Here is a 24,441-nt window from a genome sequence, read left to right on the forward strand (position 1 = left end):
TCTCCCCCCTCCTCTTCAATCTCTCTGTGTCCCTCCCCCGCGCTCTATCAGCCGCTCTGGGCGTGGCTGACGCGGGGGCGGGGCGTGGTTGACGCGGGGGCGGGGCGTGGTTGACGCGGGGGCGGGGCGGGGTTGACGCGGGGGCGGGGCGGGGTTGACGCTGGGCGAGGTTGACGCTCGGTGGACGTTGACCCGGCAGTGAGTAGGAGTGTTTCCGGCTGTGGAGCTGGAGCCGGGCGGACTCAGTCACTCACTCAGAGCGGCGGCAGCGGAAGGTTCAGGCCTGGGACACACACAGGCACCGAGCGGCGGCTCCATGAGCGCACAGCGGCGGCCGGCGCGCAGGAGCGATGCGGGGGAGCTGAGCCCTGGCTCGGGGTTGGGGCTGTGCCTGAGCCGGCCGCCTGCTGCCTCCCGGCTGGGCCGCGGCAGCGCGGGGATGGGCGGCAGCCGGGTCCTCGGGCCAAGCCTCGGCTGGCTCCTCCAGCAGCCTCTGTCCCGGCAGCAGCTGAAGCGGCTAGAGGAGCACCGCTACCGCAGCGCCGGCGCCTCGCTACTCGAGCCCCTGATGCAGTCCTGGTGGGAGTGGCTGGTCCGCCGCCTGCCTCTCTGGATAGCTCCCAATGCTATCACCATCACCGGGCTGGCTCTCAATGTATGCACCACCCTCATCCTCATGGTGTACTGCCCAACTGCCACTGAACAGGTAACCCCTCCTATGCAATCCATAGGACACCGCACTGTCTATAGGTTACTGCCTGAATGCTACTGAACAGGTAACCCCCAATGGAATCCATAGGACGTATGGAACTGTCTATAGCTTACTGCCTGACCACTGAACAGGTAACCAACCCCCTATGGAATCCATAGGACGTATGGCATTGTCTATAGGTTACTATCTGACTGCCACTGAATAGGTAACCCCCTATGGAATCCATAGGGCATATGATACTGTCTGTAGATTACTGCCTGATGCCACTGAACAGGTAACCCCCTATGCAATCCACAGGACACATTGTACTGTCTGTAGGTTACTACCCAACTGCCACTGAACAGGTAACCCCCCACCCACCCCCATGGAATCTATAGAGGACACCACACAACCTATAGATTGCCTGACTGCCACTGAACAGAGTCCCCTATGGAATCCATAGGACAGTTTGCACTGTCTATAAGACACCACATAGTCTATAGGTTACTACCAGACCATCACTGAAGATAACCCCCCTATGGAATCCATAGGACACCACAGTCTATAGGTTACTGCCCAACTGCCACTGAACAGGTAAACCCCTATGGAATCCATAAGATGTACCTCAGTGTAAGTTACTGTACATAATCTGAGATTGAACAGGTACTCTTACAGAATCTAGGCTATAACCCAGTGTCTAATGACTGAATTTGTAAATGTGTAGAATATTTGGATATATGACCTGGCTATTACAAAGTGGAAATATCAAATTGAGGTGTTTTTGTTCCTTTGTGCCTGGTCCACCATTTATCTCACCTTCACTGGCTGATCTTTACACCAACTCTGTCCATCTGGCTTGGCTCCATATCCATTTTGTACTTTTGGTTAGTGAAAATGTATCTGTCAAAGATTTAAAAATGAACAATTGGGTTAGCATTTTGTGAGAGACAGCCATCCACACTTCTGTCACTGTTTTTGTGAAGGAGTGTTTTGTAACTGCTGTCCTGAATAACCTGTCTTGATAGTAAGTTTATAACTTTGCATCTACTGTAATTGGAGAAAGGTGTCTCAGTCTGACAACCTGGTGAATCTTTTGGATGAGACTTTTTAACCAAGGCCCAGGCTGCTCTTCAGTTGGATGTCAAAGAACCCATGGCACTATTTGAAGAACAGCGGGACAGTTATTGCTGGTACCTTGGCCAATATTTATCCTTCAATCAGTATCTCTCAAATTATCAGATCTATATCGCAGTGCTGTTTGTGGAAGTTTGATATACAAATTAACTTAAATTTTTCAACATTACAACAGTGAATACATTTCAGAAAGTGCTTAATTGGTTGTAAAGTGCTTTGAGAAGGCTGATTGTTATGAAGAGTGCTTTATAAATGCAAGTCTTTCTGTACTGCACTCAGATTAATATATCCTTCCAGAAAAGTACATGGTACTAGGTAGGGTTTTGTATAGCTGTAGTAAAGCTTCTTCCTTTATGTTTGTAGCTCACTAGACTGATTTCTGGGATGAAGGTGTTGTTTTAGGAAAGTATAAGCAGGTTGGACCTGTACTCATTGGAGTTTAGAAGAATGAGAGGTCATCTTGTTAAAACATGCAAGATGCTGAAGGGACTTGACAGGGTGGGTGCTGAAAGGTTGTTTCCTCTTTTGGGAGAGACTAAGACTCTATTCAAATGTCACTGCTAGGTACCTGTGTCAGTCTAATGGACCATGTAAGAAACTTGTTCTTGTGGATCTGCTAGGAGTTAGCTCTATGTGGGAGCTGCTGGTGTGATCGTTATATGGAGTGAGATTGACTTGGTTTTGTCACTCAGTAAATTCTATCTTCTTAGACTTTATAGTAATTGTTTATCAACAAAGCTTTTCCTGATTTACGTTGTTGTCAATTAAGTTTTGTTTAACAGTAATTTACTTTTTGTAGTTGGTTGAACTGCAAGTAGTCATCAAGTAGCTGTAGATTTTGTCCTCCCTAAATTGGCATATGAAGCTGTATAACACTGGGGTGAGGAACTGGTGGGTGTGAAATTTTTGCAGCATTGTTCGTTCATTCATTTTAATTTCATTAGCCATGAATGGCGCAGTCTTCCCCCGGGCATCTTTCTTTCTAATGTTGTTTTTTGTTATTTTTGTCGAGAGTTGTGCAATATCTCCTCAAATATCTGCCTCTACTTAACTGTTACTTTTTTTACTGATTTTTCCCTGCCCATTTTAGCAAGCTGTCTTCATACTTTTGTAATTACATTTATTTAAGACTCTGGTTTCAGATCCAAATTTCTCACCCTCAAATTAAAATTTCATGTTTGGGCCTCTAACTTCGAAGATCCTTTACTATGAGGTCATTAACCTTTATTACACATTATCAGGTCTAACATAACTTGTTTCCTGGTAGGTTCTAGCATATGTTCTAAGAAAATTCCTGAGTAGAGTCTATGAACATGTCTTCCAAGCTATTGTTGCTGCTTTTATTTGTCCAATCTATAGGTATAGAAAGTGCAGGGGGGAGCTTAAAGCAATTAGGAATGCAAAGAGGAGATATGAGAATGCTCTGGCTTTCCAGCAATTGTCTCTGCTGTATGAGATTGTTATCTTCACAAAATAGGGAAAATCCCAAGATAGATGATCTGGAGGAGGGAACCGAGTGTTTGGTGTCGAAATTTGCTGATGACACCAAGATTGGGGGAACGGCAAATTGCGCGGAGGGTGTGGAGAGTCTGCAGAAGGATCTAGATAGGCTGGGCGAATGGGCCAGGAAATGGCAAATGGAATTTAATGTTGGCAAGTGCAAGGTGGTCCACTTTGGTAGGAATAATGGTAGGAAGGACTATTACTTACGTGGCGAAAAACTGCAGCAGGCGACGGTGCAGAGGGACCTCGGGGTCCTTGTGCACGAGTCGCAAAAACCCAGCCTGCAGGTGCAGCAGGTGGTCAGGAAGGCGAATGGGATGCTGGCCTTCATAGCGAGGGGGATTGAATATAAAAGTAGGGAGGTCTTGCTGCGGCTGTATAGGGCATTGGTGAGGCCGCAGCTGGAGTACTGTGTGCAGTTTTGGTCGCCGTACTTATGCAAGGATATTTTGGCCTTGGAGGGAGTGCAGAGGAGGTTTACTAGGCTGATACCGGAGTTGAGGGGGTTGAGCTATGAGGAGAGGCTGAATAAACTAGGCTTGTACTCGTTAGAGTTTAGAAGAATGAGGGGAGATCTCATTGAGACGTATAAGATGATGAATGGGATGGATAGGATAGAGGTGGAGAGACACTTCCCACTCAGAAAGGACAGTAGGACTAGGGGGCACAGCCTCAAGATAAAGGGGGGGCGGTTTAGAACGGAGTTGAGGAGGAACTTCTTCACTCAAAGGGTGGTGAATCTCTGGAATTCTCTGCCCGTTGAAGTGGTGGAGGCTGCCTCGCTCAATATTTATAAGACGCGGGTTGATGGGTTTTTGATAAGCGAGGGGATTAAAGGTTATGGGGCGAGGGCGGGAATGTGGAACTGAGATACGACAGATCAGCCATGATCGTATTGAATGGCGGGGCAGGCTCGAGGGGCTAGATGGCCTACTGCTCCTATTTCTTATATTCTTATATTCTATAAGTATATCAATGGGAAGAGGATAACCAGGGAAAGAGTAAGGCCCATTAGAGACCGGGGGGCAATATGTGGGTGGAGCCAGAGGACATTGGAAGTGTGTTGAATGAATGCTTCAATTTTATCTTCACCCAAGAGAGCGAGGACGATGGTATGGAATTCAGCAGGGAGAGAGAGATTGAGGAGTTCTTGAGCAAATTGACATAGGAAAGGATAAGGTATTGGAGGTGTTGGCAACTTTGAAGGTTCATCCCCACGTTCATTTATTTCTACTTGTGCTTTTAATTCATCCACTATCTTATGAATGATGTGAGCATTCATATAAAGACCCTTTAACTCTTTTTACCATTTCTCCCTACTGTGATCTTATTTGCTGATGAACTCTTACGTTTGTGTGCTCTGCCTGTGTGTCTCACGGTAGTTATAGAACATAGAACATTACAGCACAGTACAGGCCCTTTGGCCCTCGATGTTGCGCCGACCAGTGGAACCAACCTAATGACCCTCGAACCTAAACTATTCCAATGTTATCCATATGCCTATCCACTGACCATTTGAACGCCCTTAAAGTTGGCGAGTCCACAACTGCAGACAGAGCATTCCATGCCCTTACTACCCTTACCTATATCTCTATCTATATCTCTAACCTGCATTATTGCTTTCACCTTTCTCTTTAAATTTTACCAATTTCCCTTCGTGTAACAATACCAGCCTGCCCCCGCCCCACCACATTTGACTTTATTGTCCCTTCTACAGTCTTGTTTTACCCTTCAATAATATACTGGTCCCAGCGTGGTTCAAGTAAATGCCATCCCAACAGTAAAGCTTCCTCTTTCCCCAGTACTGGTGCCAGTGCCCCCTGAATCAAACACAATCTTTAAGCCATGTATTCATCTCTGATTTTAATTACCTTACATAAATTTGGTTTGTGGCTCAGCTAGCAATCTAAGGATTCTTACCTTTGATTCTGCTTTTTAATTTTGTCCTGAGCTACTTGTGCTACCACAACAGAACCTTTTTCTTGGTTTTTTCTATGTCATTGGTTCCCACCTTAAAGTATAAGTGCTAACTTGAAAATTTGGTACAGGTGGGGATCTCTCTGGTATGTGTTTCTCAAGCTATAATATAGATTAGCAGTGAAACTCTGACTTAGAATTTTAAAACTGAACCACAATAACTTGCCTGAGATGTCCTGAACCCTGGCACTGGGCAGGCAGCACAGCCTTTTGGACTTGTGCTCTCGGCTGCAGAGTACAGTATCTGTTATTCTGACTATACTACAATAAAAGCAAAATATTGCAGACACTAGAATCTGAAGCAAAAACAGAAAAATGCTGGAAAATCTCAGCAAGTCTGACAGCATCTGTGGAGAGAGAATAGAGCCAATGTTTCAAGTGTAAGTGACTTTTCATCATGCTTGTGGACCAAATGGGGCCGTTCTGGAAAGCAGGAAACCAGTCTGCATTTGGTCTTCCAAAAGCAGAGGAGACCACATCAAAAGGAGGAAATACAGTATCTTAAAAACAGTAAATTGCAGCTTTACTTGGATGGACTGTTTGGACAGTTAGTGGATTAACGGCAGCTGTTCCATTTCCTGCCCCCTCATTGAGGAGGGGCTGTTAGGTGGAGAGCAGTGTGTTGCAGAGGGGATGGTTCCTTTGAATTGTTGAAAGGGGAGGGAAAGCAGTCGGAGTCAAAGTGAGTTTGTTCCCACACAAAAAGGCAGTAATTAACTGGCAGTTGCTCTGGCTCCAGCACCATGAGTTCACCAGCTTCACATCTTTCCATAACGTCAAAGTTCATTCTGCCCTTCAAATCTGTCCTAGCTCTTTGTCAGTCTCATTCCTCCACTTAATCCTTCTAGTCATACAAATTTATTTCCCTCCAGTGCCCATCCAATTTCCTTGTAAATTTGTCAATGATTTTCATTTCAACGACTCTCATGAAAAATGAGTTCCAGCTCATATTCAAGTACCATCAACTAATGGGATTTTCATAGTAATTTCATTGCAGTGTTAATGTAAGCGTACTTAGTGACACACATAAATAAACTAAAAAAAAACTAATGGGAACAGTGTACTTTATCTCTACCTGTCATAATCTTGTATACCTCTATCAAATTGCCCCTCAATCTATTTTACTCCAAAGGGAACCCCCAGCTTGTCCAAGCTCACCTTGTAGCCAAAATCCCTCATCCTGGAACTACACTAGGAAATCTCAGCATCCTGTCAAGAACTTGTGATCACATCCTTCCTAAAATGTAGTTTAAGAAACTAAACTCATGCTGTATTCTAGTTGCGGCCTAACAAAGCAATCATAGAATAGATAGAATGTGCAGGAAGAGGCCATTTGGCCCATTGAGTCCACACCAACCACAATCCTGCCCAGGCCATATCCCCATATCTACCAACTAATCCCTCTAACCTGTGCATCCCAGGACACTTAGGGACAATTTTGAATGGCCAGTCAACCTAGCCCGCACACCTTTGGACTGTGGGAGGAAACCGAAGCACCTGGAGGAAACCCACGCAGACACAGGGAGAATGTGAAAACTCCACACAGACATTGACCCAAGCCAGGATTTGAACCCAGGTCCCTGGAGCTGTGAAGCAGCAGTGCTAACCACTGTGCTACTGTGCCATACAGATCAATGTCAAGGTTCTGCTTTTGTACTCTGGATCGCTGTATGAAGCCCAAGGTCCTATTTACCAGTTACTCTCCCAATATGTCCTGCCACCTTCAGAGATCTATACACATGAGCTCCTAGGCCCCTCTGTCCCTGCACGCACGTTAGAAGCGTACCCTCATTAAACTTCAAAACATTCAAAACGCTACTGCTCTTAGTCTTGGTTCCTTTGTCCAAATGGTCCATCTCTTCCAGTGCTTGCTAACCACCTCCTGGACTCCTGCTTAAGTAGTGCCCCAATTTTTTAAAATCCCCATTCTTGTTTTCTAATTTCTCAGCCCGTCCCTATGTGTGAAGTTTCTGCCAACGTTTCTGTCCCTTCAATTCTGTCCTCTTGATTTCAATGTGTTCACCATTAGTGGTTGTTCCTTCGGTGCTCTAGGCTCTAGAAGCCTCATTCCTTCCTTCCTTCCTTCTCTCTCTCTCTCTCTCTCTCTCCCCCCGGCCGTATCTTTTTGAGCAAGATCGTGGTTATGTTCCCTGACATGGAGTTATTATGGTATCATCAGACTACATGTGCAACTGTTTGTGATATTTCACTACTTTAAAGTCACTGTCTAAATGCAACAAAACAGGAGCAGCTCAGAAGATTCCCAGCCAGTGTTTACGAAACCTGAAAGTTGCTTAAAATATTTGAGGATCATGAATCATATCTCAGCTTCTCAACCTTTGGTTGTTTTTATCAGTTGTTTGGGGGCACTGCCAAAGAGTTTCTGCGGTGTTTTCAATAGATGAGATTGTGGTTTGCAGTGAAATGCAATCACTGCCTCCAGTCTATTCAGGGTTGCTTATCAACCTCACCATTAGCAATTTTATTGCAAAAAAAATGATTTCTCCCTCCCTACTCCAGCCTAGAAAAACACTAAAGCTATGTGGAAAACAAGAACCTGGAGACTGTGCACAGATCATTTCAGCAAGTAGTTTAGTGCTTCTAACCGTCCCTAGAGCCAGGCAGCATTTTATTTCATTCTGAAGCTGTTCTGAGCTGGACCAGGTTTCCAGGATGATAGACACATCTGGTGACCCTGCTGGCACTCAGTCACCTAGCAGTAAATTGGAGGCAAACTCTGGCCAGGGCACGGATCATACTGGGCAGCAGTGGTTTCTTGCAAGGTAAATGGGGACACAGCAAATGCAGATTTTCATGTGACCCATCTCACCCATAGATGATGCACTTACAGTGGGTTCAGGCCATTCAGCTCCTTGAGAATAATCTGCCATTCAGTGTGATTGATCAGTGTCAGTGTTCCAGATCTCCTTTACCTCGATGTGCTTAGAATGTAAAGGAGAGGAAGAGGCCATAGAGAAATTAAGCGGCACTATAGCACAATAGTTAGCACTGCTGCTTCAAAGCGCAAGGTACCCGTGTTGAATGGCGGGGCAGGCTCGAAGGGCTAGATGGCCTACTCCTGCTCCTATTTCTTATGTTCTTATGAATTCCGGGTGACTGTCTGTGTGGAGTTTGCACATTCTCCCTGTGTCTATGTGGGTTTCCTCTGGGTGCTCCTGCTCCAGCTCCACCCCTAAAGATATGCGGATTAGGTTGATTGGCCATGCTAGGGGATTAGCAGGGTAATATGTGGGTTTATGGGAATAGGGCCTGGGTGGGATTGTGGTCAATGTAGATTCAATGGGCTGAACAGTCTCCTTTTGCACTGTAGAATTCTATGAAAGTCCTTCTATGAAAGTTAATGTTTCAGTTCTAGGTCAGATCCTGTCTGTGTTCAGTTCTAATATATCTCGGGAAGGATACAACACAGCATAGAGTCTTGAATGTAACTTAGGCTAAGAGGTTTAGATAACAAGGAAAATGAGTTCCCTTGAGTTTAGAAAATTGAACAGTCTAATTGAGGTGTTTAAGATGTCAAATGGATTCAATAGGGGAAAGCCACAACAAAAGGCCTTAAATTCAGAGTTACAGCCTGGACAGTTTGTAGTGTAATTGGGTTGTGATTTTTCTCAAGTGGAGTGGAAATATGGGAAAGATCCCCTTGCTGTGAAAGTTTGTGGATGTTGTGGGCCAACTAAACATTTCAAGAATTTTTTTTTTAAAAATTCATGCATTGGATGTCAGTGTCACTAGCAAGGCCAATATTTATTGCCCATCCCTAATTCCCTTGAGCAGGCGATGATGAGTTGCTTTCCTGAACTGATGTAGGTACACCCACAGAGCTAGGGAGGGAGTTCCAGCATTTAACTCCGTGATGGTGAAGGAATGATACAGTTCTAAATCAGATAATCCCATTGACTGTCACAGGACGTAATTCGATTCCCTGTTGGAGGGGTGGCATTGTCTAACGCTTGTATAGCAGGTATGTTACTTACCATTTATCAGCCCAAGTCTGAATGTTATCCATATCTGCCATGAGGATCTCTTGCCTTGATACTCAGATGATTAATCTCTAACAAATGTGACAATCTTTCTTGGTGCTAGGTATGACTTCAAGTGCTGGAGAGTTCCATAATTTCCATTAATTTCAATTTTATTAGCACTCCCTAATGCCACACTCGGCCTTGACATTGAGTGTCCTTTCCCCTTGTTTCGCCTCTTGAATTCAATCCTCCTGCCCAGGTTTGAATCAAATCTGCAATGAGGTCTGGCACTGAATGTTCCTAGCAGAATCCAAACTCAACATCTGGTAGTAGATTCTTAATGAGTTCGTGTCAGACTGCCCATTTCAGCTTCCAGCACTTTGAATGAGAGCAGATTTCAGGGGAGATGATTAGCCAGATTGGATTTGTCTTTCTCTTGTGGACAGCACACAACTGGGCAGTTGTAGCTAAATAGCTAATTCTCAGCACAAGTATTCCACCACTAAAGCTGGGGTACCTTTAGCATCCACAATCTTTGCTATATCCAGCTCCAACACTACTTTATCATATGGAGTGAATTGAATTGGCTGAAGACTGGCTTTCGTAATGATGGATCTTTGGGAGGACAGTTAGGTTAGCTTCTTGGCACTTCTGGTTGTGAAAAATTCAGCTTTGCCTTTTACACTTATGCTAGATTTCCTTCCCTAAAGCATATTAGTGAACCAATGGATGTTTTATGACAATCCAGTTACTTCATTGGTACTGTTAGCCTTTTATTCTGGATTTAAGTAACAAATTTATATTCCTCAGTGATTCGTATCTCTGGATCATTGGTCGAGGCCTCAGGATTGCTAGGCCAGTAACGAAACCACAATATTGCCATACCCCAGATGCATGGGCTTTTGTTCTGTATCGAGGTTAGGTTTGTAGTCTACATGTAGAGGAGACTCAAGGAGCTGAAAAGCAGCCTCTGGCTCCTATTCTCCAATCCACAGTCATGCCTGATATCTTGAGATTTGATTAAAATGAAAGCAAAATGCTGTAGATGAGGGAAATCTGCAATAATGTTCCAAAGTAGTGTCATATTGGAGTGGAAATGTTAACTCTGTTTCTCGCCATGATGCTGCTGCTACACCTGCTGAGTTTATCCAGCATTTTGTTTTATTTCTCGAGATTTGATATGTTGGTTGACTTGAATTGGTTGGAATCCTGGATTGTTGATTGACTATTTCCTGTAAATGGTTTTTATATTTTGTTGTCTACCCTGTCCTGCTCAAGCTTTGCATCAGGCGCTCCATGTTGTCTCTGTTGTCTTCATAACTCAAGTCAGACAGAGCAGACTTGATGGGCTGAATGGCCTCCTTCTGTCCTTATGTATTATGGTCTATACTCCTGCCTTCCTCCATCACCTTCTTAATTTCCAAATTCCTCAAAGATATAAACCTTGTGGCACATCTCATTAGGCCTACGATTTCTCCCCTCAGTGAACTTCAGATTTCGGTAGTGCCACTGTATATAGCTCCTGGGTTAGGGTGGGAGTAACATTATCCTTCCCGTCCCTGTTGTTAGGCATGGCCTCGGACACTTGAATTGGAAGTAAGTACGTTGTTGAGTGGAGTCATTTAATTAATGATAGACTGACCTACATTTGTACGGCACCTTTTGAGACCTCAGCACATCCCAAAATGCTTTATAGTCAGTGGAGCACAGTTACAATGGCATAACTTTTGTTGTTTCTGTACGCACAGTTTGTTGTGATCCGGTTCATTGTTAACAATATAGAGAAAACTCATTTAAACTAATGTCACTTTATAGTTCTGTCAGTGTGTTTCATGTGTGATCTTTTCATTCATCCTTCACTGTGCTCATGGTGTGTTGATCTGCTGCTGCCTTTGGGCTTATGCTGTGAATTCTGTACTCTGCAGGCACCTCTCTGGGCTTACCTCGCCTGTGCACTGGGTCTGTTTATTTACCAGACGCTCGATGCTATAGATGGGAAGCAGGCTAGAAGAACCAATAGCAGTAGTCCTCTTGGAGAGCTATTTGACCATGGCTGTGATTCACTTTCCACAGGTAGGAGGAGCTCACTTATTTTTATTTAATATAACCGAATATAACCTTTTGTGATTCCCAAGTCATTATAAGCAGTACCTTATGAAAACAGAGGGCCCAAAACTAGAATGGGGTAGAAAGCTTGAGGCCTCCTATTCAAGCTTTGTGAAATAAGGTGCCTTCACTACTACTGAGGAGGATGTGATGCCCCATGCAATTCTGCCACACTTTCTTTCATTGACAGTGGGGGTGAACAGAAGCAGTGACATGTAGGAATAGAAGCAGGTGTAGACCATACTGCCCTTCGAGCCAGCTCCGCCATTCATTTTGATCATCAGATTCAATACCCTGATCCCATCTTCCTCCCATATATCCCCTTTAGCTGCAACAGCTACATTGAATTTCTTCTTGAAATCTGTCAATATTTTGGCTTCATCTACTTTCTGTGGTAGTGAATTGCACAATTTCACACTTTGGGTGAAGAAATTACCTCAGTCTTAAAAGATTTTACCCCTTATCCTCAAACTATGACCCCACAGTTCTGGACTCCTCACTATCAGGAACATTCTTTCTGAATCTACCCTGTCTAATGCTGTTAGAATTTTATAAGTTTCTGAGATTTCCCCCTCTCCTAAATTCCAATGAATGCAATCCTAACCAACTTTGGGCCCTATTTTACCAATGCAGGTGCAAAAACGTGGTAAAGTCAGGTGTGAGGCCATTAATGTGATCCGTGCCCGCACCGTTGGCCACTTTACCGAAATCCGGGAATGGCAACAATCTGATTCGTGCCCAAAACGGGTGCAGCAGCAATTAAATGCATTTGCATGCATTTTAATTGAATTAATGAACTGCCCGCCCAACTTTATCAGCATTTCCCCCTTTACCACCATGTTCACTGATCTGGAATAGCACCAAAATGAACTTGCTGAATAAGAGTCTGAATCGGGCGCTTCAGCTGCTGAAGAGCAAGTTCAGCATTTCCAGTGGTTCTCTCTGACTCAGATCAGTGGTGGAGAGGAGGGAGGCGGGTTAAATCATATTCTTGGAGGGGTGGGAAGGGGAGTGAGGCCAGATCATTGTCTTGTGGGGGGGGGGGTGGAAGTTTCATTGGGTGGGTGGGGAGGGAAGATTGTTGTCTGGTGGGGAGGGAGGAGAATGCGGGTCAGATGTTCTGGATGGGGGGAGGGATGAGTGAGGCGAGATTGTTGTTTTTTGTGGGGGGGGGTGGGTAGTGAGGCCAGGCCTTTGTTTGGGGGGGGCGTGGTGCAGGGGAGTCTGTTTTCTGCGGCCTGGGAGCTATCTGAGATGGGCGTGCTTTTTAAAATTTTTTTCAACTCTGCACGCACTTCAGAACTCCAGTTGTTTTGGTCGTGCCATGCCTGTCCACAGCACGAATGGGACCCGCGAATTTTTTTTTCAGGCTGAGTGCATCTGGGAACGCCTAAAAGCAGATTTCTAAATCGGATCCGAATTAAGCCAGATTCAGCATTTAGAATGAAAATGATAAAATCAGGCCCTTCGTGTCTCTTCATGACAGACCTACCATTCCAGGAATCAGCCTGGTAAACCTTTGCTGCACTCCCTCTATAGCAAGCACATCGTTCCTCAGATAAGGATACCAAAACTACACAATACTTCAGGTGTGGCTTCATCAACACCCTGTACAATTGTAATAAAATATTCCTATTCCTGTACTCAAATCCTCGTGCTATGAAGGCCAACATGCTGTTTGCCACCTTTACTGCCTGCTGTATCTGCGCAGCTCGTTGTGACTAATGCATGACGACACCAAGGTCTCGTTGAGTATCCACCTCTCTCAATTTACACCCATTCAAATAATAACCTACCTTCCTATTTTTGCTCCCAATGTGAATAATGTCAGATTTATCCGCGTTATACCTCACCTGCTATGCAAATGCCCACTCACACAGCCTGTTCAAATCACACTGAAGTATCTCTGCGTTCTCCTCACACCCAACTTTGGATCATCTTCAGATTTGAAGATAATACATTTTGTTCCCTCATCCAAATCATCAATATATAACGTGACCTATTGGCATCCTAGCACAGATCCCTGCAGCATCCCGCTAGTCAATCATTGCCTGCTATTCAGAAAAATACCTACTTATGCCAATTCTTTGCTTCGTATCTGCTAACCAGCTTTGTGTCCATCTCAAGACATGACCCTCAATTCCATGTGCTTTAACTTTACATAGCAAACTATGAGAGAGCTTGTCGAAAGCTTTCTGAAAATCTAAATAGACCACATCCACCGATTCTCCTTGGTCAACTCTCCTAGTTACATCCTCAAAGAATTTCAAAATCATCAACCATAATTTCCTCTTTGTAAATCCATGTTGACTTTGTCTGAATAAAGATAAGCCCGTGGACTAAAAAGGACAGTGGCAGCATGGATACCAAGTTAGCTGAGTGACAGAAAGTAGTGGTGAAGGATTTTATTCCAAACTGGAGGAACATTGGGGTCCCCTGGGATTGATACTGGGGTCCATAACCTGTGATAGGATTTTTAAGAAATAAATACCAGAAGATATGAAAAGTATGCACAATGCAAAATATACTTGAAATAGGGTAGCAAATATTCTGAATGGTCCCTTGTGTCCATCTCTTCAAAAGGGAAAAAATGAATAATGTTTCTTTCCCAAGCTTAACTTAAGTAAAGTGAGTTACATTCACAAAGTGGAGATGAAAATCCCAGACAAACTTGAAACAGGGTAGGCACTGAGAATTTTAGAGGATTAACAGCACAGAAATGGGCCATATAGCTAACCTGGTCCATTTCAATGTCTGTGCTCCACACAAGCCTCTTCCAATCATACATCATCTCACCCAGTCAGCATGTTCTATTTCTGTTCCTCATCTGTATAAAGTGAGAAATGGTCCATTTTGGCAGAGAAAATGAAAAAGGAGCATTTCTAATGCTGAGAGAATGCAGAGGGATCTGTGTCCTGCTGTGTGAATCATAAAAGGTTATTATGCAGGTGCAGCATTTAATTAGGAAAACTAATAGAATGTTATCACTTATTGCAAGGGGAATTGAGCACAGAAGTAGAGAGGTTATGTTTTAGTTGTTGAGAGCATTAGTGACGCCACATCTGGAGTGCTGTATACATGCTTAAGGAAGGGTGTAAATGTGTTGGAAGCTGTTTAGAGAAAGTTTACTAGCTAATGCCTGGATTGGATGGGTTGCCTTGTCATGAAAGGTTGGACTTGCTAAGCTTGTATCTGCTGGAGTTTAGAATAAGAGGAAACTTAAATGAAGTCTTTAATGATGGATGTGTAGATTGTTTCCTCTTGTGGGAGAATCTGGTACTAGGAGTTACCCATTTAGGACAGTGTGGTGAGCGTAGATGCTCCAAAGACAGTGGAAGCAGAGTCTTTGAATAGTTTTAAGGCAGAGCTGGACAGATTCTTGATTATCAAGGGGTGAAAGGTTATCAAGTTTAGGTAGGAATGTGGGATTTAAGGTACAATCAAATCAGCCATGATCGCAGTGAGAAAGCAGGGCAGGCTGCCCAGGCCAAGTAGCCTATTGCACTTAGTACATTTGTTTATATGTATTAGTTTCCCCTAAACTGCATCTGGGCTATTGGTCTGACCACTTCACATTCTAACTAATCACTTGTCATAAAGTTTCTCCTGAATTCCTTACTGGATTAATTAATGGCCATTTATTTTAATTCCTCGTAGCCTTAGATTCTCTTGACTAAAAACATCCTAGCCGGAATTCTCCCAAAAAATTTCTAAGTGTCGAATTCACGCTGGCTTTTCAGTGGGATTTTAGAGAAGAATCTTCCACACTTTGTGCACTGCAGAGGTCAATATCTTTAAAATTAAAACCTGTTGGACTTTAACCTGGTGTTGTGAGACTTCTTACTATATTAAAATTCAGTGCAAAGGCCACTACGCACATGCCGATTGTTAGCACCAAGGTTCGTGCATGCAGAGGGGCCCTGCATTACCAGCCTTCTGATTGCTGGCCAGCCCCCTGCGAATCTCCCAGTCCATTGCACTAAAATATTAGCGCAGGAGGGAGGGAGAACCACGGCAAGATCTCTATTCTGTCACCTGTCAGCCTTTTCTAAAAGAGCTTCAACTTCTACAGTCCTTTGAGACAATAGCAGAAGTTCACAGAGCACTGTTGATCATTTTGAGGGATACGTTCTGAGGCAGTGCCCCCATTCAGCAAAGGGAAGACATCAACTACTTTCCTTTCATATAAAATAAAATTGATTATTGGGTACAGTAGTAGGTCACCATAATAATGACTAGGAGAATGCTGCCCAACCAACCTGTTCAAGTCCTTTAAGCAGCAACCCCTAATAGGCTGTGAAACGCTATAACTTATCAAAATGAGACTTTCATTTGATAAAGCTCTTCGTGAAAGGACGTTAATGAAACTCAAAAGACGGTTGTTGGGAAATTGTCTGAAGGATAGAAACGAGAGGTCAGAAAAGTATAGACTGGGCTCCTTAAGTAATTGGTATTGGGGCCACCCTGCTGTTTTGGAATTTCAAAATCTAAAACTGATAGTAAAAGTTTTTACAAATATATAAAATGGAAAAGAGTGGCTAAAATAAATGTTGGTCCCTTAGGAGATGAGAAGAGGGATTTAATAATGGGAAATGGCCAGGGCCTTCAAGTTTGTTGTGTCGGTCTTCACAGTGGAGGACACAAATAGCATACTGATAATTGATGGTCATGGGACTGTAGGGGGTGAGGACCTTAAAACGATCACTATTACTAAAGAGGTAGTGCTGGGTAGGCTAATGGGACTAAAGGTAGACAAGTCCCCTGGTCGAATGGAATGCATCCCAGGGTACGAAAAGAATCGGCAGAAGTAAAAGCAAATGTATTAGTTGTAATTTATCAAAATTTGCTGGACTCTGGGGAAGTGCCAGCTGTTTAAAAAAGGAGGTAGACAAAAGGCAGGTAACTACAGGCCGGTTAGCTTAATATCCGTAGTTGGGAAAATGCTGGAATCTATCGTTAAGGAAGAAATAGCAGGACATCTGGAAAAAAAATGGTTCAGTCAAGCAGACACAGTATAGGTTCATGAAGGGAAAGTCATGTTTGACTAATTTACTGAATTTTGAGGATGTAAAGAGTGTGGTTGACAGAGGAGAACCAATGGACATGGTGTATTTAGATTTCCAGAAGGCATTCGATAAGGTGCCTCACAAAAGGTTGCTGCATAAGATAAAGGGACACAGTGTTGGGGAAAAGTGTTAGCATAGATTGAGGATTGGCTATCTAACAGAAAGCAGAGAGTCGGAATAAATGGGTGCTTTTCCGGTTGGCAGTCAGTGACTAGTGGCGTGCCACAGGGATTGGTGCTGGGGCCTCAACTGTTTACCATATTCATAGACGATCTGGAGAAGAGGACCGAGTGTAGGGTAGCAGTTTGCGGATGACACAAAGATGAGTGGGAAAGCAAATTGTGTGGAGGACACAAAGTCTGCAGAGATTTGGATAGGCTAAGCGAGTGAGCAAGGATCTGGCAGATGGAGTATAACGATAGTAAATGTGAGGTTATCCACTTTGGAAGGACTAATAGTAAAATGGACTATTATTTAAATGGTGAAAAATTACAACATGCTCCTGTGCAGAGGGACCTGGGGGTCCTTGTGCATGAATCACAAAAACTCAGTTTGCAGGTGCAGCAGGTGATCAAGAAGGCAAATGGAATGTTGGCCTTTATCGCGAGAGGGATAGAATATAAAAGCAGGGAGGTCATGCTGCAATTGTACAAGGCACTGGTGAGGCCGCACCTGGAGTACTGTGTACAATTTTGGTCCCCTTATTTAAGAAAGGATATATTGGCTTTGGAGGGGGTACAGAGAAGGTTCACCAGGTTGATACCAGAGATGAGGGGGTTAGCTTAGGAGAGATTGAGTAGACTTGGCCTGTCCTCATTGGAGTTTAGAAGGTTGAGGGGTGATCTTATGGAGACATATAAGATAATGAAGGGGCTAGACAGGTAGAAGCAGTGAGGTTATTTCATATAGAATGGAAACAAGAACTAGGGGGCATAGCCTCAAAATATGGGGGAGTCAATTTAGAACAGAGCTGAGAAGGAACTTCTTCTCCCAGAGGGTAGTGAATCTTTGGAATTCTCTGCCCAATGAAGCAGTAGAGGCTACATCGTTAAATGTGTTTAAGTCACATAGATTTTCAACCAATAAGGGAATTAAGGGTTATGGGGAGCAGGCGAGTATAGAACATAATAGAACATAGAACATTACAGCGCAGAACAGGCCCTTCGGCCCACGATGTTGCGCCGACCAGTTACAAAAACAATGACCCACTAGCCTATACCAATCCCTTTTCGTCCATAAACCTATCCAGAGATCTCTTAAATGCCCCCAAACTAGACGCATTTACAACTGCAGCAGGCAGGGCATTCCAATCCCTCACCACCCGCTTGGTAAAGAACCTACCCCTGACATCCGTCCTGTAGCTACCCCCCCCTTAATTTAAAGCCATGCCCCCTCGTGCTAGCTTTCTCCATCCGAGGAAAAAGGCTATCACTATCCACCCTATCTAAACCTCTAATCATCTTATATGTTTCAATAAGATCCCCTCTTAGCCGCCTTCTTTCCAACGAAAACAACCCTAAATCCCTCAGTCTCTCCTCATAGGACCTCCCCACCATACCAGGCAACATCCTAGTAAACCTCCTCTGCACCCTCTCCAACGCCTCCACATCCTTCTTGTAATGCGGGGACCAGAACTGCACACAGTACTCCAAGTGCGGCCGCACTAGAGTAGTGTACAGTTGCAACATGACGCTGCGACTCCTAAATTCAATCCCCCTACCAATAAACGCCAAGACACCGTACGCCTTCTTAACAACCTTATCTACTTGATTCCCAACTTTCAGGGATCTATGTACACATACACCTAGATCCCTCTGTTCATCCACACTATTCAAAGTCCTCCCGTTAGCCCTATACTCGACACATCTGTTGCTCCTACCAAAGTGAATTACCTCACACTTCTCCGCATTAAATTCCATCCGCCACCTCTCGGCCCAGCTCTGCAACCTATCTAAGTCTCCCTGCAGACTATGACACCCTTCCTCACAATCTACCACACCTCCAACTTTGGTGTCATCAGCAAATTTACTAATCCACCCAACTATACCCTCATCCAGATCATTAATAAAAATTACAAACAACAGTGTAAGTGTAACAGAGTAAGTGGAACTGAACCCACTATCAGATCAGCCATGATCTTACTGAATGGCGGAGCAGGCTTGAGGGGCTAGATGGCCTACTCCTCCTATTTCTTATGTTTGATAAATTGGTCAAAATGACAGATTGTATCAAACAGGGAGGGGCAGTAAAATCTGAGTTAGCAACTCAAATTACAGAGTAAGATGAACAAAATACATGTGGGAAGAAGATGGGGAGACAATTTGTTTCAGGCAAGAATAAAGTGCTGTACAAGGGGAGGAGAAATGAGGACCAGGCATACTGTATGATATTTAAATAATCAAGGATGGGGTTGAGACACATGAGAGGCCTTAGAACATTGCCCAATCAATACAGCAACCAGAGAATTTATAAACCAGGAATACTGATCCCATTGTGATGACCCATTTTAGCACTCTGCCCAGTGTCGGTCAGGCCTGCAGGACGGCCTCTGCCCAGTGCCGGTCTAAATCATCTCTCATTCTTCCAAATTCTAGGGACTATAATCCAGATCAATTTGATCTCTGCTCATACAATCCCTTCATCTCAGGAACCAGTGTTGCACTCCCTCTAAAGCAAGCATGTCCTTCTTTCTATAAGATGGCCAAAACTGCGCACACTACTCCATGTCACCTCACCAGTGCCCTACATAATTGTCATAAGTTTTCTTTGCTCAAGCCCTCTAACAAAATTGAACTATTTGCTTTCCTGATTACTTACTGTACCCTCTGTTAACTTTGTAACTCAGGTCCCTGTTTGCAATCATTTCTATATGTATGTATGTTTTTGTCTCTCGCTGGTCTACTTTCATTCTCGTTCCTCTTTCCTTTGCAATTTCTTGGTTTCCCTTTGCATAGATATAATATGCTCCCAATCCTCAGGTTTGCTAATCTTTTTGGCAACATTATAAGTACATTTAATATCATGTTAATATGTTAATATCCTTAACTTTTTTGCCACAGTAGAATCACTTTTGCATGACTTAAAATAATGTATATTTGTTTTGAGTTACACATTGTTTATCTGCTGTCATTCCTTTTAATCTAGCTTCCCAATTTACTTTAACCACATATAGTTTCATTGTTTAGCTATAAGACTCTGGTTTTGGACTTAATCATTTTCAAGCTCTAACTCAGTATATAATTCTATCATATTATGGTCATTCTTCTTGAGAGGCCCCTTTCCCACCAGATTGTTAACTAACCTTTTCTCATTGCACAATACTCAAAGCAAAATCCTGTGTTTTCCAGTTGGTTACTCGATTATACTGATCTAGTAAACTATCTTGTATGCATTCCAGAAACTTGTCCTCCACATTATTACTGCAAAGGTGATGTTCTTCGTCTACATGAAGATTCAAGTCCCCTGTGATTATTATATTACCTTTACTACATGCACCTCTAATTTCCTAATTTATACTCTTCCCTACACTGCAGCTATTATTAATTGCTGAGACCACCTCTTATCAATCTTTTCTCTCTCATGCTGTGCCTTAGCTCCTTCTGAACTGATTCTTTTACTTCATCTTTTCCCCTCAACTCTCTTTGCCTTGTCTTTGTCTATCTCATCTAAAAGTTAAGTAGCCTAACCTTGGTGACTTTGCAAATATGACTAATGACTATTGGTCAAACGTATTAATTTCTATCTCTGCTATTAATCTAATTTGTGGCAAATGCCTCACTCATTCAAATTAATGTCTTTATAGCTTTGACTTTTTGTTTCCAAGATGTGACCTTAGGCAGTAATGCCTTAAATGCTGACAAGTCTGTTGTGTTCCGTAGATAAGCTCCGGCTTCTCTTTACATTCCCATCTTCATATTGTGAAGCCCCTAATGCACCATATCAAGAAGGGATATTCCCTATCCTTTGCCTAAGGGTTAGGGAAAAAAATGCCTGATTTCTTGACTTAGATTGTGATATCACTGGTGGCTGAATTGAACAGATTAATGATGGGCTAGAAGTGTGATGTTTCTTGTTGCTCCGAGACAGGCTGGCAGACCTGGCTTCATCCTAGATATCGTGCTCCTTAACTGTTTTTAAGGCTGCAGTGATTGAGAAAGATTATACTAGACCATCTCCAGATGCAGAGGATGTGCTTTAATTCTTTTGGTCTATGTCCTTTCTGTATTGAGTGAATTCCATTCATTTCCATTCCAGTCTTTGTGGTTCTTGGAATCTGCATTGCTGTGCAGCTGGGCACAAACCCAGACTGGATGTTCTTCTGCTGCTTTGCTGGGGTCTTCATGTTCTACTGTGCACACTGGCAGACGTATGTCTCTGGGACTCTGCGCTTTGGGATGTGAGTATTAAATGGGTGCTGGGGAGATGATGAAGCAAACTCTCTTCTAAAAGGATGAAAATCCAAATCCACAAACACGCTCTCCCTGAACACAGGAAAGCTTGAGTGGAGCATGAGCTGGATGGGATGAATGGCTTATATCCTGTGTAACATTGTGTGTCTGACCTGTACTTTTATCTTTGTACAGGTATGTAAAATTCAGTTGTCTATCGATTTTTAGATGCTGAAATACAAATGAGGTTCAGTATGGACACACTGGTCAGGCCCCTACTTTTACTTTATTACAAAAAGCCCCAGTTTCAATTCCAATGCCTTTGTTTTTGACTCTGCTTCTGGTGGAGCCATTAGTTACAGTCAGTGTTATTCCTCAATGCTGTCAGTAACCTGACACCAAGAACTGGGACCCTCTAGCAGAGAGGTGAACTGCTTCACTGAGCAGAATTACTCTCAGAACTGCTTCTTTGCTACTGGTTCTGTTTCTCTTGTTTATGGTGTTTCATTGTTTTATGATTCTCTAACTGACAGATTCGATGTTACAGAAGCTCAGCTCTGTATTGTAGTTGCACAAGTTGTGACAGTCATTGTGGGGCCTTCACTGTGGAATATTCCGGTAAACACCAGCCTTTTGGGCGACTGCATGTTGACTGTAGCCAATCAGACTGCTGCTCTATCACACACCGTAGCCAATCAGTAACACTTTTCACCGCTTCAGACCCCCTAGATGCCTGCACACCATTGATAATTAACCCTTGAAAGGGCTGCAGAGACTCTAGTGCAGAAACACATGGCTTTCATTAAAGTTGTGCTGCATCCAAATTCTTCAAATTGGTTAGGTGATGTGAAGCACCAAGTTAAATTCTTGGGTCTCTGAAGCTAAGTGTGTGTGTATGTGTGGGAGGTAGTCTAGAATTTTAGTAGTTTGTAAGGTACCTTTTTAAACTGTAGTACCACTCATGGTAGAGTTTTGTACCTAATCTCTCTCTCCCTTTGTCCTCTGGTGGTGATGAGCCTTTGCTGGTATATTACCTGTTCCGTAGCCCCCACCAGCATGCCAGTGCCTTACTTGACAGCCATTCTTTGCAATGGGGTTAACATCAGCAGGTATTCCACTTCAAGGCAGAGCTCCAGCTGAGCCTGATTTATAAACACCCAGCTCCCCTCACCAGACACACACTTTCAGTAGAGATAGCTGGATAGCATTCAGGTGAAGGAGCCCTGGACCTATTCCTCAGCCTAAAGGCACAGAGGCCAGTTACAATAAGGCTGTCCCTGCCCCAAACTGACTAACTTGGTGCAGATTGCCTCTTTGGCTGGAGTTACTCTTAATGGTCAAAGAGACTTCATGCTGATGAATTGCGAATGGTGTGTTATAGAGAGTGCAAAGTGGACTAATGGAGCGCGTTACTCTGTTGGTTTGGTGCATGATGGAGCTGCAGTTGCTTCGCTTGGGATGCACTAACTACCAATGAGTGGCTCTAATACTGATTTCTGCTTTTCTCACCCAATCAGAATTGATGTGACTGAAGTGCAAATCTTCATAATTACCCTGTTTTTATTGGCTGCGAGTGGAGGAACTGCATTTTGGGAATCAATGGTAATTAATAGCATAACTGAATTCTGAGCCTGTTTACCTTGGGGAAGGATGGGGAGTTGGGAGGGTAGTGGGGGCTTGTCTTGGGTGGAGAATGAACTCCTTTTTTCCTGGAGAGAATGTGGGGATGTAAAGCTGGAGATTGAGCAGCTGTGTCATTGTTTTCCACCAGCTGATTTCCTTTCTCTGTTCACTGATGCACAGAAATTTACTCCAAATTCTTGGCTGAATGTGGCACTCAACTTCGTGAAGTTTTGTTCTGTTCAATACAATGATGGGTTGTGATTCATTTTCAGTATTGTGTGATCTATGAACAGTCTGTGTTTTCAACTTTGCACAGTTCTCTCAATTCTTAAAGCACCGGGCCAGTGCATCTGATTCCTTGTAGGGAAAGCAGGAATAACCAAGATAGTTCAGAGATCCACCTAGACTCTGCTTGACCTATGATCTGAGTGGCATCCTGATTCAGCAGAATCCAGATTCTTCTGCAATCTGGCTAAGATCATTTGTTTTGCTTGAAGTAATTTCAACTCGTTAAGGTTACTGTTGCTGACCTCGCCATGTCAAGCCCATTAGATCTGGATCAGCACAACACAAAGCTGACTGGCTTTAATGTGCAGTTCATTGAGGTGACAATACTGAATGCTGTATTAAACTCTTCCCCCTCATGCACTTCACCAGTATAACACACTTCAGCTTTCTAAATCTAAAAACATCAACAATTTGCAATGTAATAAAATACTCCAAGGTGCTTTGCTGTCTTACCAGACAATTTGACAAAGCTAAATAAGGAGGGTTAAAGACAAAGGGGTTAGTGTTGTTTCAGCTGCTGCTTTATTAATCTTCCCTCCATCATAAGATCAAAAGTGGGGATGTCTGCTGATGATTGCACAATGTTCAATACCATTCGCAATTCCTCAGAGACTGAAGCAGTCTGTGCTGTATGCAAGAAAACCTGGACAACATACAGACTTCAACTCAGGTGGCAGGTAACTTTTCTGTGCAGTGTAAATACATGGCAATAGCCACCTCCAAAAGAGTGTCCAACCATCACTCCTTTCATTGGCATTATCGTGAATGAGTTTCCCCACAGTCAGCATCCTGACGGTTACTGTTAACCAGAGATAAAATTAGATCAGTCATGTAAACATTGTAGCTGCAAGAGCAGGTCAAAGGCTTGGAAATATACAGCAAGTAACTTGCCACTTGATACTACCCCTCCTCCCACCTACCCCGACTCCTCCCCAAGAACTGCCTCCACCATTTCTACAGGACAGAAGTCAGGAGTGTGATGGAATACTCTATTTGCCTGGATGAATGCAGTGCAGCTCCAACAACAATCAAGAATCTTGGTGCCATCCATAACAAAGCAACATCCACTTGTTTCTATCCACTGGTTTAAACATTCACTTCCTCCCTCATCAGCACACTTGCAGCAGTATGTACCAAAAAGAAGATGCACTGTAACAGTTCACCAAACCTCCTTTTGATGGCAACTTCCAAACTTCTAACGTCTACCACCTAGACAGACAAGGGCAATGGGCATATGGGAATACATGGCAAGTTTGCCTCCAAGACACATGCCTTCCTGAACTGAGAATATATTTTCATTCCTTCAACTTCACTGGGTCTCTTCCTCACCAGCACTGTGGGATTAGCTTCATACTGACTGCAACAGTTCTGGAAGGCAGCTCACCACCACTTCCTGAGGGCAATTAGGGATGAGCGATAAATGCTGGAGTGAGGAATTGCTTGTTAGTTAAATGAGGGTGGATTTTCTTCTTTGGCCCCTGTGGGGTGCCAAAGATATGCTGTGTATATATGGTGAGGATTATTCATTATCCCTGACACTGGCCAGTTCCGAATGTAATAAGAAAAATGGTGGGAAAGCAGGAAATTTCAAAGCTTGTTAGTATGGTAGCTGTTGTGGGAAATAATTGGAATCTCAAAGGACAGAATGATTGAGCACTTAAAAAGAAAGTTGAGCTTATTAT

At 43.5% G+C, this 24,441-nt stretch overlaps 1 protein-coding gene across 1 annotated transcript in view; it reads left to right on the forward strand.

The window, feature by feature from the left end:
* Positions 1-222: 222 nt before the first annotated feature.
* Positions 223-24,441, forward strand: part of LOC145357050 (choline/ethanolaminephosphotransferase 1-like) — a 45,263-nt gene continuing 21,044 nt past the window's right edge. Inside the window, exons 1-4 of the mRNA XM_080210117.1 lie at positions 223-706; positions 11,214-11,361; positions 20,715-20,856; positions 22,366-22,450. Coding sequence (XP_080066243.1) covers positions 317-706; positions 11,214-11,361; positions 20,715-20,856; positions 22,366-22,450 — 765 coding nt within the window. The 5' untranslated portion in view covers positions 223-316. The remainder of the gene's footprint in view (positions 707-11,213; positions 11,362-20,714; positions 20,857-22,365; positions 22,451-24,441) is intronic.

Source organism: Carcharhinus amblyrhynchos, chromosome 22 (genome assembly GCF_965287045.1).
Source record: "Carcharhinus amblyrhynchos chromosome 22, sCarAmb.v2.hapA, whole genome shotgun sequence".
In the NCBI taxonomy this organism is placed as follows: domain Eukaryota; kingdom Metazoa; phylum Chordata; class Chondrichthyes; order Carcharhiniformes; family Carcharhinidae; genus Carcharhinus; species Carcharhinus amblyrhynchos.